Source organism: Lemur catta, chromosome 15 (genome assembly GCF_020740605.2).
Source record: "Lemur catta isolate mLemCat1 chromosome 15, mLemCat1.pri, whole genome shotgun sequence".
NCBI classification, from domain to species: Eukaryota; Metazoa; Chordata; class Mammalia; order Primates; family Lemuridae; genus Lemur; species Lemur catta.
The window spans coordinates 41,483,197-41,496,963 of record NC_059142.1 but is presented as its reverse complement, the minus strand read 5'-3'; the positions used below and the strand labels follow the sequence as shown (position 1 = coordinate 41,496,963).

General features: G+C 54.8%; 1 protein-coding gene across 1 annotated transcript; it reads right to left on the bottom strand.

Annotated features, from left to right (window-relative positions):
- Positions 1-5,127: 5,127 nt before the first annotated feature.
- On the bottom strand, positions 5,128-12,058 carry C1QL1 (complement C1q like 1). Its single transcript, XM_045526804.1, has 2 exons — positions 11,207-12,058; positions 5,128-5,790 (listed from the first exon to the last, which is right to left on the bottom strand). The coding sequence occupies exons 1-2, from the start codon at positions 11,801-11,803 to the stop codon at positions 5,611-5,613; spliced, it is 777 nt and encodes a 258-aa protein (XP_045382760.1). The 5' UTR covers positions 11,804-12,058; the 3' UTR covers positions 5,128-5,610.
- Positions 12,059-13,767: the final 1,709 nt, after the last annotated feature.

Genomic DNA, 13,767 nt, shown 5'->3' with positions numbered 1-13,767 from the left:
TTGGAAGATGCTCTCAGTCCAGCCTTGGAGACAGGCATATACCTGCAGGGGGAGTCCAGGAAGGCTTCAAGGAAGAGCAGGCAATACGCCTGGACTTTAATGAGCAGGTGTTCATATGGCTCTGGTCAGGCAGGGAGAGGTCTGTAACTCTCCCAGCCCAGGCAGTTTTCCTAGTTGAGGCTGGTGCTCCTCACTCTGGGAGCAAAGGGGCCTGTGCCTTGAGGGCCTGGGAAGGAGCCATTCACCATCTGCAAAGAGGCAGGAGCCCCCACCCTCTGCACAAACTGCCCAGGCAACAGGCATTGTGACAAGGGGTGCTGGGTGACTTAGGGGAGGAAAGACAGCTCTGACTGGCCGAGTGTGAAATTCAACCCTTCCCCTCCTTGAGGGACAGAAATAAGGAATGGCCATTCAAAAGGTCTGTGCCCAGAAAAGCTTAGCCATGTGACCTTGGGCAAGTTAATTCACCTTTCTGTGCCTGTTTTCTCATCTAAAAAATGGGCATGAGGCTGGGCACGGTGGCTCATGCCTATAATCCCAGCACTTTGGGAGGCCAAGATTGGAGCATCACTTGAGGCCAGGAGTTTGAGACCAGCCTGGGCAACATAGCAAGATCCCATCTCTACAAAAAATTAAAAGATTAGCCAGGTATGGTGGTGTTTGCCTATAGTCCTAGCTCCTTGGGAGGCTGAGCCAGGAGGGATTGCTTGAGTCCAGGGGTTGGAGGTTGCCATGAGTTGTGATTGTGCCACTGCACTCCAGTCTGGGCAACAGAGTGAGCCCCTGTCTCTAAAAAAAAAAAGAAAAAAAAGAAAGAAAAAAATGGGAATGATGATAGTAACTACCTTGCAGGATCATTGTGAGGCTTAAATGAATGAATAAATGCAAAATTCTTAGAACAATGCATGATATATAAGCTACTGTTATAACACTGCTGTTGATAGAGAGATGAGAGAGTATATGTTGTTCCTCCAGTTTCAATATTTCCCAAGTCCTTGGACAACAGGAGAGAAATCCCCCAGCTGCCTGGGTTCTACCCCTCACTGCCATCCCCCAAAGGGCAGCTTCAGCAACAACTCCAGGGATGGAGGCTTAGATTTTGGAGGAATATATGCCGTTGTAAAACATTTCCAAACATACAAGTAAAGGATGTAAGCCCCACTTAGTGCAGCTCCCTTGGAGGTAACCCCTGCTAATGGTTCGTGAAGCCTTCCCTGCCCTCTAATACCACTGTATCTTGGATGTATCTATGTGATCCCTGCAGGTATCTTGAATCTCTGGGTGCATTTGCATTTTGCTTTATAACTTACAAAACAGGTTGTCATCTGTTGCCTCACTACAGCCCTTCCAGTTTTATTTTTCAGCCCCATTTTGTGGACAGGGAAACAGACTTAGAGAGGTGATGTGTCTTTTCCTGAAACACTGAGTATGGTCAGGACTTGAACCCAGTTCTTCTGTGTCCACTTCCTGTATGTCTCCTGGGTCCTGCTGTCTCTGGTTCTAGCTCTGCCCTGAACCAACCTGAGCAAACTTGGGCTCCTCTCTGGTTCTTAGTTTTTTTCAGCTGCGTAATGGGAGTTGCCCATTCTGTGGCTCTGATTCTCAATTTTGGCAGATGGGGCAAAGTGAGAAGGATGTGGAAAGCATGGGGTCAGCAGCCCTCTGGCCCCTTTCTCCTCCAGCCCCCAGCTGCCACCTCTCAGTAGCCCCTCCACCCTCTTCCAGTTCCAAACATGTGTAGACTTTTCACTTCCACTTTATTATCACCTCATTTGTGGGATTTTAAGGTTACCTGGAAAGGAGCGAGGAACTCACACCTCCAATTCCACTCTTCAAATATACTTTCATCACTTGTGAAAATAACCTTATTAACAGAGTCTAACCTGCTACAGCTTTATCTGGGGGGGCACCCAGCTAAATAAATGCAGAAAGAACCAGGACATGGGAAACAACACAGCTAGCTGGGGTAGTGCGGCCTCTGGGCCCCTGGAATTTTCTTATAGCCCTTGGGGGTCCTGTTAGCAGTTTCAGCAGAACTTAGGCAAAGCCCAGAATAGCTCTGAGCAACTGGCCACCTTCTCTGTGCTTTTACTCCTCCTCTGGTGCTCAGAGCTCCTCCAGGAAACGGCTTGTGTGCCTCCCCAACTCCCCTGTCTCCTGGATGCTTGTCCAGGATTGATTCTCTGGGCAGCTCCCCCTCTAAGCAGTAAATGAAATATTGGTTACCAGGAGTGAGGCAGGAGGCAATTAACCCTTGGACCTCACCACGGCAGATGTGTTTGTAGCAAGCTGAAGTGGAGAGCCAAGCACACCTGCCTGGCCTTCCTGCAAAGTCATCCAATTAGGGCAGCCCCCAGTGGTGGGCCCTGCTGCCCTCTCTGGTCCCCATAAACCCCGAAACCAAGATAGCACCAGCCCCTAGGGCTGGCAGCTGCCTGGGCATAGGATGGCCTGGCATTTCCCATGTGGGTGAGCTCCAGGGGCACTTCTGTCCTCACACCCCTCCTTGCAGGGACATTATTCACTAATTAATCACACATCTTTCTAAAGGGGAGGCAGCCTGTGGAGGCTTGTTGCTTCCTTCCTCCAGAGCAGACCTGCCATTCTGCCTGTCTAGCCTCCTTTCCACCATCCACCCAGCCCTGCCCCTGGAATGTTCCTGTGTCAGAAAAGCCCCTGACTGAGGAGGAGGGGAGACACAGCCTCTGCTCTCAGAGAGGCCCCAGTTGGATAAGCAGACAGAGTCTCTCCTTTAGGGAACCCCAAAGTCCAAGGATGGAGACTGTCCCCTGCTCTCAGAAAGGCCTGGTTTAATAGAAAAAGCACAGTATCTACCCTCAGCATCATTAATGGCAGCCACCGTCTCTGCATGGAGAAACCCCCAAATCCCTGGTCTCAGCAGAGATACCTTGCCCTCAAGGAGCTGACAATTTGAGGAGAAAGTACAATCTTTGAGGCCCCACTAGTCTGATGGAGGAGACACAGGTCTTGCCTTCAGGAAGCTTCCTAATCTGATGGTAAAGACACAGTTCTTGCCTTAGGGTGTCCAAAGTCTGAGGGAAAAAACAGACTGCCCTTGGGAAGCCCCTCTCTGATGGGGGAGATACTTCCCCAGTAGGTTCTCCTGCAGCTGGGATGTTGCCTGAGTGACAAGCAGCTGGCAGCTGGTGCTGCAGGTCACTCCCTGTGCCCTGCAAAGGTAGAAAAAGTCCTTGGCTTCAGTCCAGTCCCAGCTGTGCCACAAACCTGCTGCATGATCATGGGCAAGTCACGAATTTTCTTCAGACTATGATTTCCTCATCTGCAAAATGGAAATTTCAGTACCATCTCTCAAAATGACACAAGGATTGTCAAGTCACCAGAAAGGAAGCAGGCCAGCTGGCCAGCCAGGCACTCACTACAGAAATGAAGAACATGCTTTTTCATCGTAACAGAGGTCTTGGACCAGTCCCTGTGGCCTCTGGGGAGCAGTGGGGAGCCCGTCAGGTGTGGTGCCTGGGTAATTCCAGGCCAATGTGGCCATTAAAGAATCACAGGGTGCTGTGGGCAGCACTGGTGGGGCAGGAGGAGTGCCTTCTAATCTAATCACTCTTCTCAACGGAGACTCTCAATCCAGCCAGACCTGCCAGGAGTTTTATTGGGTTTGTGGGGACCCGCAGATTTCAATCTCTAGACCCCACAGGGAAGTAACAAGCATTAAGCTAATTTTATTAAATGGCCACAGCTGGCAGTGGGGGAGGTAGGGAAGAGAAGAGAAGATAAAGAAAGTCATTCAAGTCTGCCAGCCATGACAAGGGTCCATACATGGGGCCTGGCCAGGAGGGAGGCCACCCCTCCTTCCTGTCTCTCCAGCTGAGCCAGACTGGGCGGGGGTGGGGAGGCCAGATGGGACTTTTCCTCAATGTAGAGCCTTGGGATTCTCCAAGAGGCTCACCCCATGGCTGCTGCCCAGGGCAGATGCTTGTAAATACATCAGATCTCTGCAGGGCCAGGGTGGGAATGGAAGGGCTGGACTCAGGCTGCCCTAATGCCATCCTCAGTTCTGCTTTGGAGATCTCAATTCTTTATGAAATATGGGGTACTGGGTAAGAGCATGTTCTTTGGTTCATATACTGGTATTTGTCTGTTCCTAGCTCTGTGATCTTGGCAAGTTACTTAACCTCTCTGAGCCTCAGTTTCTTTACCTAAAATGGATAAAATAACAGCATCTATGTTAAAGTACATGAGAGCTGTCCTGCAAATCTACTCCCCACCCCACACACATATCCATGAGATAATAAAGTTCTTACACAGTATCTGACACATAGTGGGTGCTCTCTAAATACTGGGTATAATTATTTAGGAATGCCCTGTGTGACTGTCACAGCCCCCAATTACAGGAGGTGAGGGAGGTGGTGGCAGGGCAAGGAGACTTAGTGTCTTAGACTGAGGTGTAATCATAGAATTTAGCAACTGTCACACCTCCCTGGAAGAATAAAATCTGCCCATTCAACCTCCCAGGGCCGTTTGGAAAACATGAGTGAGATAAATACCTGAAAGCATTTTGCAAACTTTAAAGTTATGCATAAATAATAAAAGCTATGTTTATTGAGCACAGACATTATACCTCTTTAATCCTCAGTCAAGTGAAGTAGGTCTCCTTACCTACATTGTATTGCTGAGAAAATTGAGGCCCAGAGGTGAAGTGTTTGGACCAAGGTCAGCCAACTTTTATCAATACTGCAAAGCTTGTTCCTTTCTATGGCTGTCAGTAACCCAGTATTGAGTCTGAGAGGAGTGACTTGCCCAGGATCATACACAGTGAGGGGCACAGGGACGAGAACCTAGGTCTGCCAGTTTAAGGATCGCCTGTGCCTTTGGAATGTGAAGCCACTTTCAGCAATGCAAAAATGGAACTTGTCCACCATGTGAGATGATGATGTAACTGGGCTGCTTCCGGTTCCAGCTTCTCAGGCCCACTTGGGCTGTGGTGGACGTTGAACCCTTTGGCCAATCTCCCTGGAACAGCTCTGACTCTGGCACCTGGTTTTCTCCAGAAGCTTCCACTAGACTCCTTCCCATTCTGGAGAAGAGCAAGGTCCACGGTCCTCTCCTGCATCCCTCCCCAGGGCACATGCTGAAACCGTCGCAGGATGGAAATGTTTTTATTATAGCTTTGGTCAAACGGGGCACAGCCGGGCTAGGGCTCTAGGGGTGCTGGAAAGCTATCCAGCCCCCAGCTCACCCCTCCCCCAGGCGGTGCCACCCCGGAGGAGCCGAGGGCAGCTCATCTTAGAGCGCAGGAAGCAGCCCCACCAACCCTCCCCCAGGCTGGGGAGGGTTGGTAGGCGTGGCTGGGCAGTAAACAGTCCTATTGTACAAATATACAGCGCGGGCTGGGGCTGGGGCGGTAAACACTGCATCCCGGGGATGGGGACCGGGCGCGCTGGGCCCGGCTCTGCGGCGAGCCGGCGGGAGGGCCTAGCTGCGGCCCAGGCGGTAGTGTGGGCGGGCCGAGGGCGTCATAGCCGGGTCGGGCAACGAGGAGGTGGGCGGGGGACGGGTCTTCACCTGCCCTGCCCCGGAAGGGAGCCCTGGGGGTGAGGGACAGGGGATGCAGACGCGGGGAGCTCAATCGGAATAGATGATGAAGCCCGAGAACGTGCTGTATTTGTTGCTGTTGCCGCCGTGCGCTTTGCCTCCGTCGAGCTTGATGAAGACCTCGTCGCCCGCGTCCAGGTGCAGGATCACGCTGTTGCTGGCGTAGTCGTAGTTCTGGTCTGCGTCCTGGGCGATGGCACTGGCCCGCACCTAAGGGGGCAGGTGTGGGGGGCGGAGACGGGAGAAGGTGAGAGGGTAGGGTGGTGAGGCAGCCACGTGGGGGAGGATCTGGAGGCCCTAAAGCCCAGCCTGTTTCTTCCCCTGCTTTTCTCTTCATCCCACTCCACCTCTCTTCCAATTATACATGACGGGTTTTGGGGGGGGGGGGTCACAGGGGAGCCCGGATTTCTACAGGAAGTCTAATTTGGGCCTGAATTTGGAGTCAAGGTGGAGTTTTCCTCCTTAACTCCTCTAGGTGCTCCCATCTGGCCTTGGAGAACCTCAGTGCCTCCAGGACATCCAAGCCTGGAAGTCCTTCCTTGCTGAGGGGAATTCTCTGGACCCCCAAGGGATGGAAGGCTTTCCCTCCTCTCATCATTCCTTTCTCTCTGCTTTAATAATAATGATGCTTACATACATTTCAGTCACATCCACCCGATCTCATGTCAGTGGATGGACACAAGGGCACACCTTGGCCCCACAGGTCAGGCATCTGGACCAATGCCAGACTGCTAGTAAACAACCATCCCAGAACCAGGGCGGGTCTGTGGATGCCTTGTCTGAAGTTCATGCCAGGGTCTCCCACACTGCAGCAGTGAGATGGAAGGCTAGTAACTCTTAACCCTCCCAAGACCTAGATTGGGGCTGGGTACCAGCTTCCAGGGAGCTGTAGCTATATACCTGTGACTATTCCCCCACCCAAAGAGGACACTTAGCTCCTCCTCTCTCACCCCAGGGTGGCAGAAAGGAACTGGGTAGGAGGAAGGGAATCCAGGCCTTACTTCCCTCTGTGATGCTCAGTCTAATCTGACATCCTTGCTGGTCCTTGCCTTGATGGGGGTAGGGAGGGACAGGCAGGATGATGGGTCAAGGGGGCACCAGTATTGTAGTTTGAAGCCTGCCATCACCTTTGGGGACTCTGACTAATCGTAGCTATTGTGTGATGGTGGAAAAATGATCTCCAGACACTCCTCTCAGACTGAGGCAACACAGGGCTGAGCATGAAGATATGGGCCTCTCCAGGACCCTGGGTAGAGAATGGGAAGGGAAGAGACATCTCTAGGATTGTGGCCTGTGGTGTGGACAGGCTGCACTGAGCGGGGGTTCTCTCAGCCAGGCTTCTCAAAGGCCCCTCTATCCTGTCCCTTCCCTGAAGGCAGCTCACCACCCCTCTCCCCCCAAGGCTGATGTCTGGGCAGAACCAAGCCAAATTAGGGGAGGGGCCCATCCTCTCTCCTGGGCTGGAGGCAGAACTGCAGGTCAGCTGTGCAGAAGCTGCTGACTCAGCCGCAATGCTGCAATGAAGAGGACCCGACATATTTGCATTCGGTCCTCCATCTAAAGCCCAAATTCCTCCAGCCCCTTCTCCCTGCTCAACGTCTCTTTCCCAACCCAAGAAAGAACTATTTGGGCACTTAACTGGGAAAACTCCTGGTCCAGCTAAAGGGAGGGGATAAAATAAGAGAGATGCTGTCTGCCAAGGAGCTCAGTTTCTCTGTCTAGAAAAATGGATGAGAAGACCTTGCCTCACCACTGCCACCTTTGTAAAAGCCTTTTGATGGTGAAGAAAAAAAATTTAAATCTTGAGCTATTAGAGAACAGCTGAAAGCAAGCAGCCAACTCCTGTATTGTTCCCTGGGCCCTAATCTTGCTAGTATTTATTATTACACATCCATTTCATTATCTTTGCTAATAAATTACTACTAATAACAATTATTTTATTACCCAGATTAATTTAGCCTTAACTCATTAAAACAGTGTGCTCCTTAATAGCCAAATCCATTAGAATACAGTCATCTGTCATCAGGAATCTCCCGGTGATGTGACAGGCATCAGAACTGTTATGCTTATGTTTATTATTTATTCATCACCATGATTGTTGCTGTAATTATCCTAATTATCCACGGAGGCAGGGAGAATTTATGCCCTTCCATCCGTAGATGGTGGGGAATCCAGGAATGGAACCCAGGGGTCCCAATTCTCTGCCTGACTGAAAACAATTGAGGCATCCAGCTCCTCCTGGGGTCCAAAGGGAAGTCAGGGAATTGAGGTTGCCATGGAAGCAGGAAAGCAGGTCTGGGCCTTGTCACCAGGGGGCACTGTAGAACCACCTCCTCATGGGCTGCCAGGAAGGGAAACTGAGGCAGTGGTCTGACCAGGAGAACTGGGTGAGGGGGTATCCAGGAAACATGTCCTTGCCCCCAGATCAATGCTGGGGTCTTGGATGTGCACATGTGGCTCCCACAGGCAGTCAGCCTGGCCCAAAGGGGACACTTGTGTTTTCATACATTTATTGGGTCCCTACTGTGCCAGGCACTGTGCTCTGTGTTGTGAAAGGTATTAGTGGCCAGATAGGCTGGCTGGGGGCCACCTCTCACCACTAGGTGAGAGGATGATTTCCAGTTAGGTCTTTATACTGCAGCCCTCAAGTTATATATACCACTACCTCTCACCTTAACTAGACTGTTGTCTAAGCCCTGGCCCATTTGTAGTAGCTCCCCACAGCCTCCTACCCTGGACAAGTAGCACACTGACCATAAGCCCTGGCAGGTCTCCACACAACCCCCTGCCCAGTTTATCAATTTTGTATCCTCCCTGACCCATCTGAACTGTGGATGTTGGAGGCCACTGCAGGCAGCTCACCTGACCCTGGGCACCACCCCTAACCTAGAGCCTTTTCCTCAGGCTCTTCATGTCCTAATAACCAGGGCTCAATGCCTTCAGGTTGAGGGGTGTTGACTAAAAGCCATCACTAAGGACAGAGGCCAGTGGACCTCAGACAAGGACAGAGGGGACCTCAGCACCAGGCATGAAGGTGGTGTCCCCCCACCCCCACCTTGCCCGGGGAAGGGCCAAGGCTCTGCCTTCCCAAAGAAATTCTGGAAGCCTCTCCGTAGGCAGGAAGTCAAGCAGGAAAAGCCCAGAGTGACCCCCAGTTCTGAAGGCATGGGAGACACAAGCTCCCCTCCTGTTCCTGTCCATTGCCCAGTCTTGTCATTTTTTTCTCTGCTTACTTGAATGTCCTCATCCACCTCTGAGCCAGCCTTTCCCTTCACTTGACTTTTCATTTTCTCCCTAGCTGTGTCTCCTTACCTTCGGGACCCAGGTTCACCAGTCTCTGCCCCCATCAGGTTGGTCGGAGCCATGATAGGCCCCTCTGAATCACTCTCTCCCAGCCAACACATTTGGGAACAGAAGTCACCAGTGGGCTCCCAGCCCACCTTCAACACAGTACTGTTGGGGTGTATTATTGTATGGTTATTAACTGTTCCCCCTACAGAAGCCATGAGGTCCTAGAGGGCAAGTGGACTGAACCCCTGGTACCAAGCCCCAAACCTGGCTCCTAGTAGGGGCTCAAAACTATTATGTGGAATGACTAGTGTGATTAAATGAGTCTCTTGGGCAATCTGGATGGAGAAATCATGAAGGATATAGGGAAGAGGGCTGTAGGCCCCACTATTTGTCTTGGGCTTTTGGGGGGCTATGGTCTGAGTAACAAAGTGCTGAGTCTTTGAAACCCCTAGTGAAAGCCACCTCCTTTTTTTCTATTAGCCTGTGGTACCACCTATAGTGAGCACCCTTCATCGACTCTGCCAACACCCTTCCCCTCCTGAAGGGGAAAGAAGGGGCTTTTGAGACAGTTTCACCTCCTAGTAGCTAAAGCAAGTGCCCCTGCCCCAGGCACACAGCATCTTTGGGGCCTCCTCTTGCCTCATCTCTGGGCCCTTCTGGGACCTCCTGAGGTAGTGCAGGGCCTAGGGCCCACAGCTGGCCTGGTGACTGCCACCCTATCCAGGCAAAGCCCCAACCCTCTGAAAACTCTGCTTTGTGCTAGCTCAAACTTCTTTTGTAAAGAAAGAAACTCTGTTGACGAAGGTGACATTGCTTCATCCCTTATTGGTGATTAATAAGGGAATCCTGGGGCTGTCTGCAGAAGGAGCGCTTGCTGGATGCTGGGGCCTCCCAGTTGGTCAGGAACCAAGGACAAAGAGGAGAGACATCGGGAAGCCTAATAGACACAATAGGGAGAGAGACACACAAGGAATAGAGAAGAGCGGGGCTAGCCCCAGAGGAGAGAGGCCAGAAACCCTGGGAGAGACAGACAGAAGTGGCAGACACAGGAGAGAGACAGAAAAGACAGAAAGAGAAGAGGCAGAAACCAGAAAACAGGGTGGGGACCAGCCAGGCAGGGGAAAGAGAAGATGGGGCAGACTTACAAGCACCTGGTAGGCGGTCTACTGACACCCCCTGCCTGCCCCTTCCCCTGTCCAAAAGCCTTGCCAGCAGGCCAGCAGAGCCTCAGGGTAGTGCTGTGGTGGGAAGGGTTCCAACAAGGTCTTGGGTCTCAATCTCAGGAGATTTCTTCCCAATTCTGAGCTTTAGTTCTGACCGGGAGTCCCCTTCTTTCAAAAGAATACTCAGCCTGGCCACGCCCCCAGTCCCCCAGGCCTCAGTGAGCTGGGAGCACTGGGGTAGGAGGTAGTATCAAGGGAGCTGAGTAACCCTGTTGTCACCCTGGGGCGGGGTTGGATCTAGGTTGGTCCTGGAGAGACCATTCCAAGGTGAGGTAGGCACACTCGTGGTCCCAACAACTGACTCCCCACACACTGGGCTCCTTCCAGCTCCAGTGTTTGGAATGGGGACAGGGAACAGAGAGGATCCCCCTACACTCCAGGAGTCAGGAGGGGTTGGAGCTGTGAGACCAAGAAGAGGGGTAGTTTCTGTCTCTGCCCTGCCTCAAAGGAAAAACTTTTCACCCCCAAGGCAGCCTTCTTGCGCAGTGTAGCTCTGACACAGTGCGAAGCTCCCCCCCACCCCTCACCCCCGCCCCCAATCCCAGATTTTGCAAAGAGTGTCAGATCGGCTCAGTGGTCCCTTCCCGAGGACGGGGGATGTATTGCGGCTAGGGATCTGAGCGCTGGGCTCCCTTTGCCTTTGTGCCCCAAACATTTCCTGCAGCCCGCCTTCCAACATGCGCGCATAGCCAAGCGCCTAGGCGCCAGTGGGCGCCGAGGCTGCGTCTCCCTACCCGGTGCCCTAGAGCCATCCTTGCCCTCCCCTTATTGCCGGTTGGTATCAGCTTGAATCCGCCTCCCAAAGGCCAAGCCCCCAAGGGTAAGTCCGCGTGCCCCGGAGCCCTGTGCTCTGACTAGTTGGCTTTATCAGCCACATTTCCATGCCGCCGGTGCCCAGCAGCGTCTGTTTTGGAGCCGGGGCCCAGGAAGAGAGGAGTCAGAGGCATTCGCTGGCTCCGACCAGCCCCACCTGTGATGCCTAAGCGGGGCCGCTGTGGGATCTCCACCTGCGTCTGCCTGGCGCACCCGCCAACTCTGAACGGGTGCCCATTTGCCCCAGGCTTTCTGAGTGCCCTGCCCCCAGGCCAGCCCTATGACCCCTCCTGGCCCACCTGGCCGTTCTTGCAGAGGTCCGCCCACATACTGGTCCCGTCGCCGCCACGCATGAGGACATGGTAGGTGAAAAAGTAGGTGCCGGGAATGTTGCACGTAAACTTGCCGCTGGCCGCGTCGTAGTTGTTGCCTAGGTTGGTGACCACGTCGTCAAACTTGAGCACCTCGTAACCCTCGTGGGGGTTCTTGAGGCCGGCGTAGAAGGCCACGCGCGGCACCGTGGTGTAGGTGGCCGTGCTGATGGCGCCGCTGCCCCCTGCGCCCGGTAGCCCCGGAGGGCCCGGCTTGCCTGGCTCACCCTTCTCCCCGGGCGGCCCCACAGGGCCGGGAGGACCCGGGTCCCCGGGAGGCCCGGGAGGGCCTGGCTTGCCGGTGCGGCCCGGCTTCCCCTGGGGGCCCTGCACCAGCGTGGAGGGCGGGGGCGCGCCGCTTTGCTCGCTCAGGGCATCGCCGCCGTCGGGCCGCGCGCCGGCGCCGGGGCCCCGCGCGGGGTAGGGGTCGCACACCATGCGGCAGGTGCCCAGCATCTCATAGTGGCCGTCCGGGCCGCCCGAGCTCACCAGCACGGGGATCAGCACCACCAGCACCAGCAGCATCACCACGCCCGCGGCGGCCGCTAGCAGCGTCTTCCGGCCAGCGCGGAACCTGGGGAGCGCCGGGCCGCCCGGCCGCGCCGTCGGGGCAATGGTGCCGGCGGGCGGGGGGCGCGGGCGAGACGCCCGCGCTCAAGGGCGGTCCGGCGGGGCTGCGAGCATAGGGCCGGGCCCCGGGCGCCGCGCTGCGCTAGCTGCGCTGCGGAGCCCAGCCGCCGGCTCCTGCCTCGCGCCTCCCTCCCGCTGCGCGACCGGACTGAGTGCCGCGGCCGCTGCCTCCCGCCTCCCGGCTCCCGCCTCCCTACTAGCTCCTCTGGCCCCGCGCTCGGGCCACCGCCCCCTCGGCCGGGCCCCGCCCCGCCAGCTCCGCTAGCGCTAGGGGTGGGGCTGCGGGCGGGGCCGGCGCCTAATTGGGCCGCCGGCGCCTCGAGGGGGCGGGGCCGGCAGGGGGCGGGGCCGCGGAGACCCGGGCGGGAGCCGGGAGAGGAAGGGGGCACCGAGAAAGCAGGACACTGAGAATCGGAAATGGGGAGGGGGCTAGAGTCAGAGAAACCGGAGAGGCTCTCAGAGGGAAAGGGAGAGTAGGGACCAAAGAGCGAACGGAAGAGAGGACCACAGGGAGAGATAGAGAGCGCGGAGGGGATCTGGAGAGAAGCCTCGAGGGTCGGTCACGAGGAATTTGAGAGGGACAGAGGGAGGCGCGAGGGGCCACGACTGGTAGGGGGCGGAAGCGAGGGGGTAGCGCCGGGTCTGCCGGGGACAAAGAGGGCATTCAGGGGAGGACCGAGCGGGGAGCGGGAAGGTAGGTAGGATGAGAAGAGGGTTATGAGGGGGTAAAAAGAGGGAAGGCAAAGGAAGGACAGAGAGGGGCCATTCCGCACTCAGGCCGCCCGTCTGGGAGATCCCGGGATCGAACACCTACCTGTCAGCGTGCCTGGCGGATCCCGAGTACTGAGGAGCCGCCGCCTCTTTCTAGCTCTGACTGTTCCGGGACCTGCCTTCTGCCAGGTCCTCGCCTTTCCTTTCCTCGCCTCTGCCCCTTCCTCACTGAGCTCCGCCCAGGCTGCTTTTTCCTGGTGCCCCCTTCCTCCGTCTTTCTCTGATCAATCCCCTTATCCCTGCCTCTAGGCCAGGGAGAAATGGGGATCCTAAGAAGGTGAGCACCCCCACGTTACTTCTCTGCGCTGACAGGTACAGATATATCCCTGGGTAGCGGCCCCATCTTCCAGCCGCCTGGAGGAGGTGTTGATCTCGCCCAGCCCCTCAGCTCCACCCTCACCCCCAGCCTCCTCAGCGACCCCTAACTCTTCTCCCCATGAGATTGTGTCTCTCCTCTTCCTCAAGTGCAATAGTGTTTAGGTTGCATAAACTGAAATGTGTCTGCTTCCATCAAAATATTTGTCACATTATTTGAGACCCAGCTCGTGCTGCCCCACTGCTTCTCCTTCACCCTCCTTCATCCAGCCCACCAGGGAGGGCTCTGCCATTCCATTCGGAGAGCTCTGGCTACTGCTAAAGAATGACACCCCAGCCTCTTCTCTCCTGACAGGCCCCCTCCCAGCTCACACTGTCACTGCTGACCTGTCACCACTGGCTGTATGATCTCTGGCCTTCCCTACTCAAGGCTGAGATTGCCTACCTCTGTCTAGGGCTGCAAAGAAAGAGATATGGGGACATCTAATGAGGGGCTGTGAGAGAGGACCCTCCAAGCACTGATGGCTGAGTCCAGTTTAGAGTGACCCCCACCACCAAGGAGGGAGCTAAAATAAAAATCAATAAATAGCATTTACTCAGGGCTTACTGTGTGCTAGGCCCTGTGTTGAATGGTTTACATAGGTGATCACACTTGATCTTCACATCAATCCAAAGAGGTAAAGCCAATCATTATTTTCATTTTACAGATGGAGAACTGAGGCTCTGGAAAGTTAGGAGATTTGCCCAAAGACACACAACTAACAAGTGGTAGA

Excerpts from the sequence above, each read along its gene's own strand:
- C1QL1 (XM_045526804.1), bottom strand. The coding sequence starts at position 11,803 with ATGCTGCTGGTGCTGGTGGTGCTGATCCCCGTGCTGGTGAGCTCGGGC. Across the intron at positions 5,791-11,206 it reads ACCTCTGCAAGAACGGCCAG|GTGCGGGCCAGTGCCATCGC; the intron begins GTGGGCCAGGAG and ends CTGCCCCCTTAG.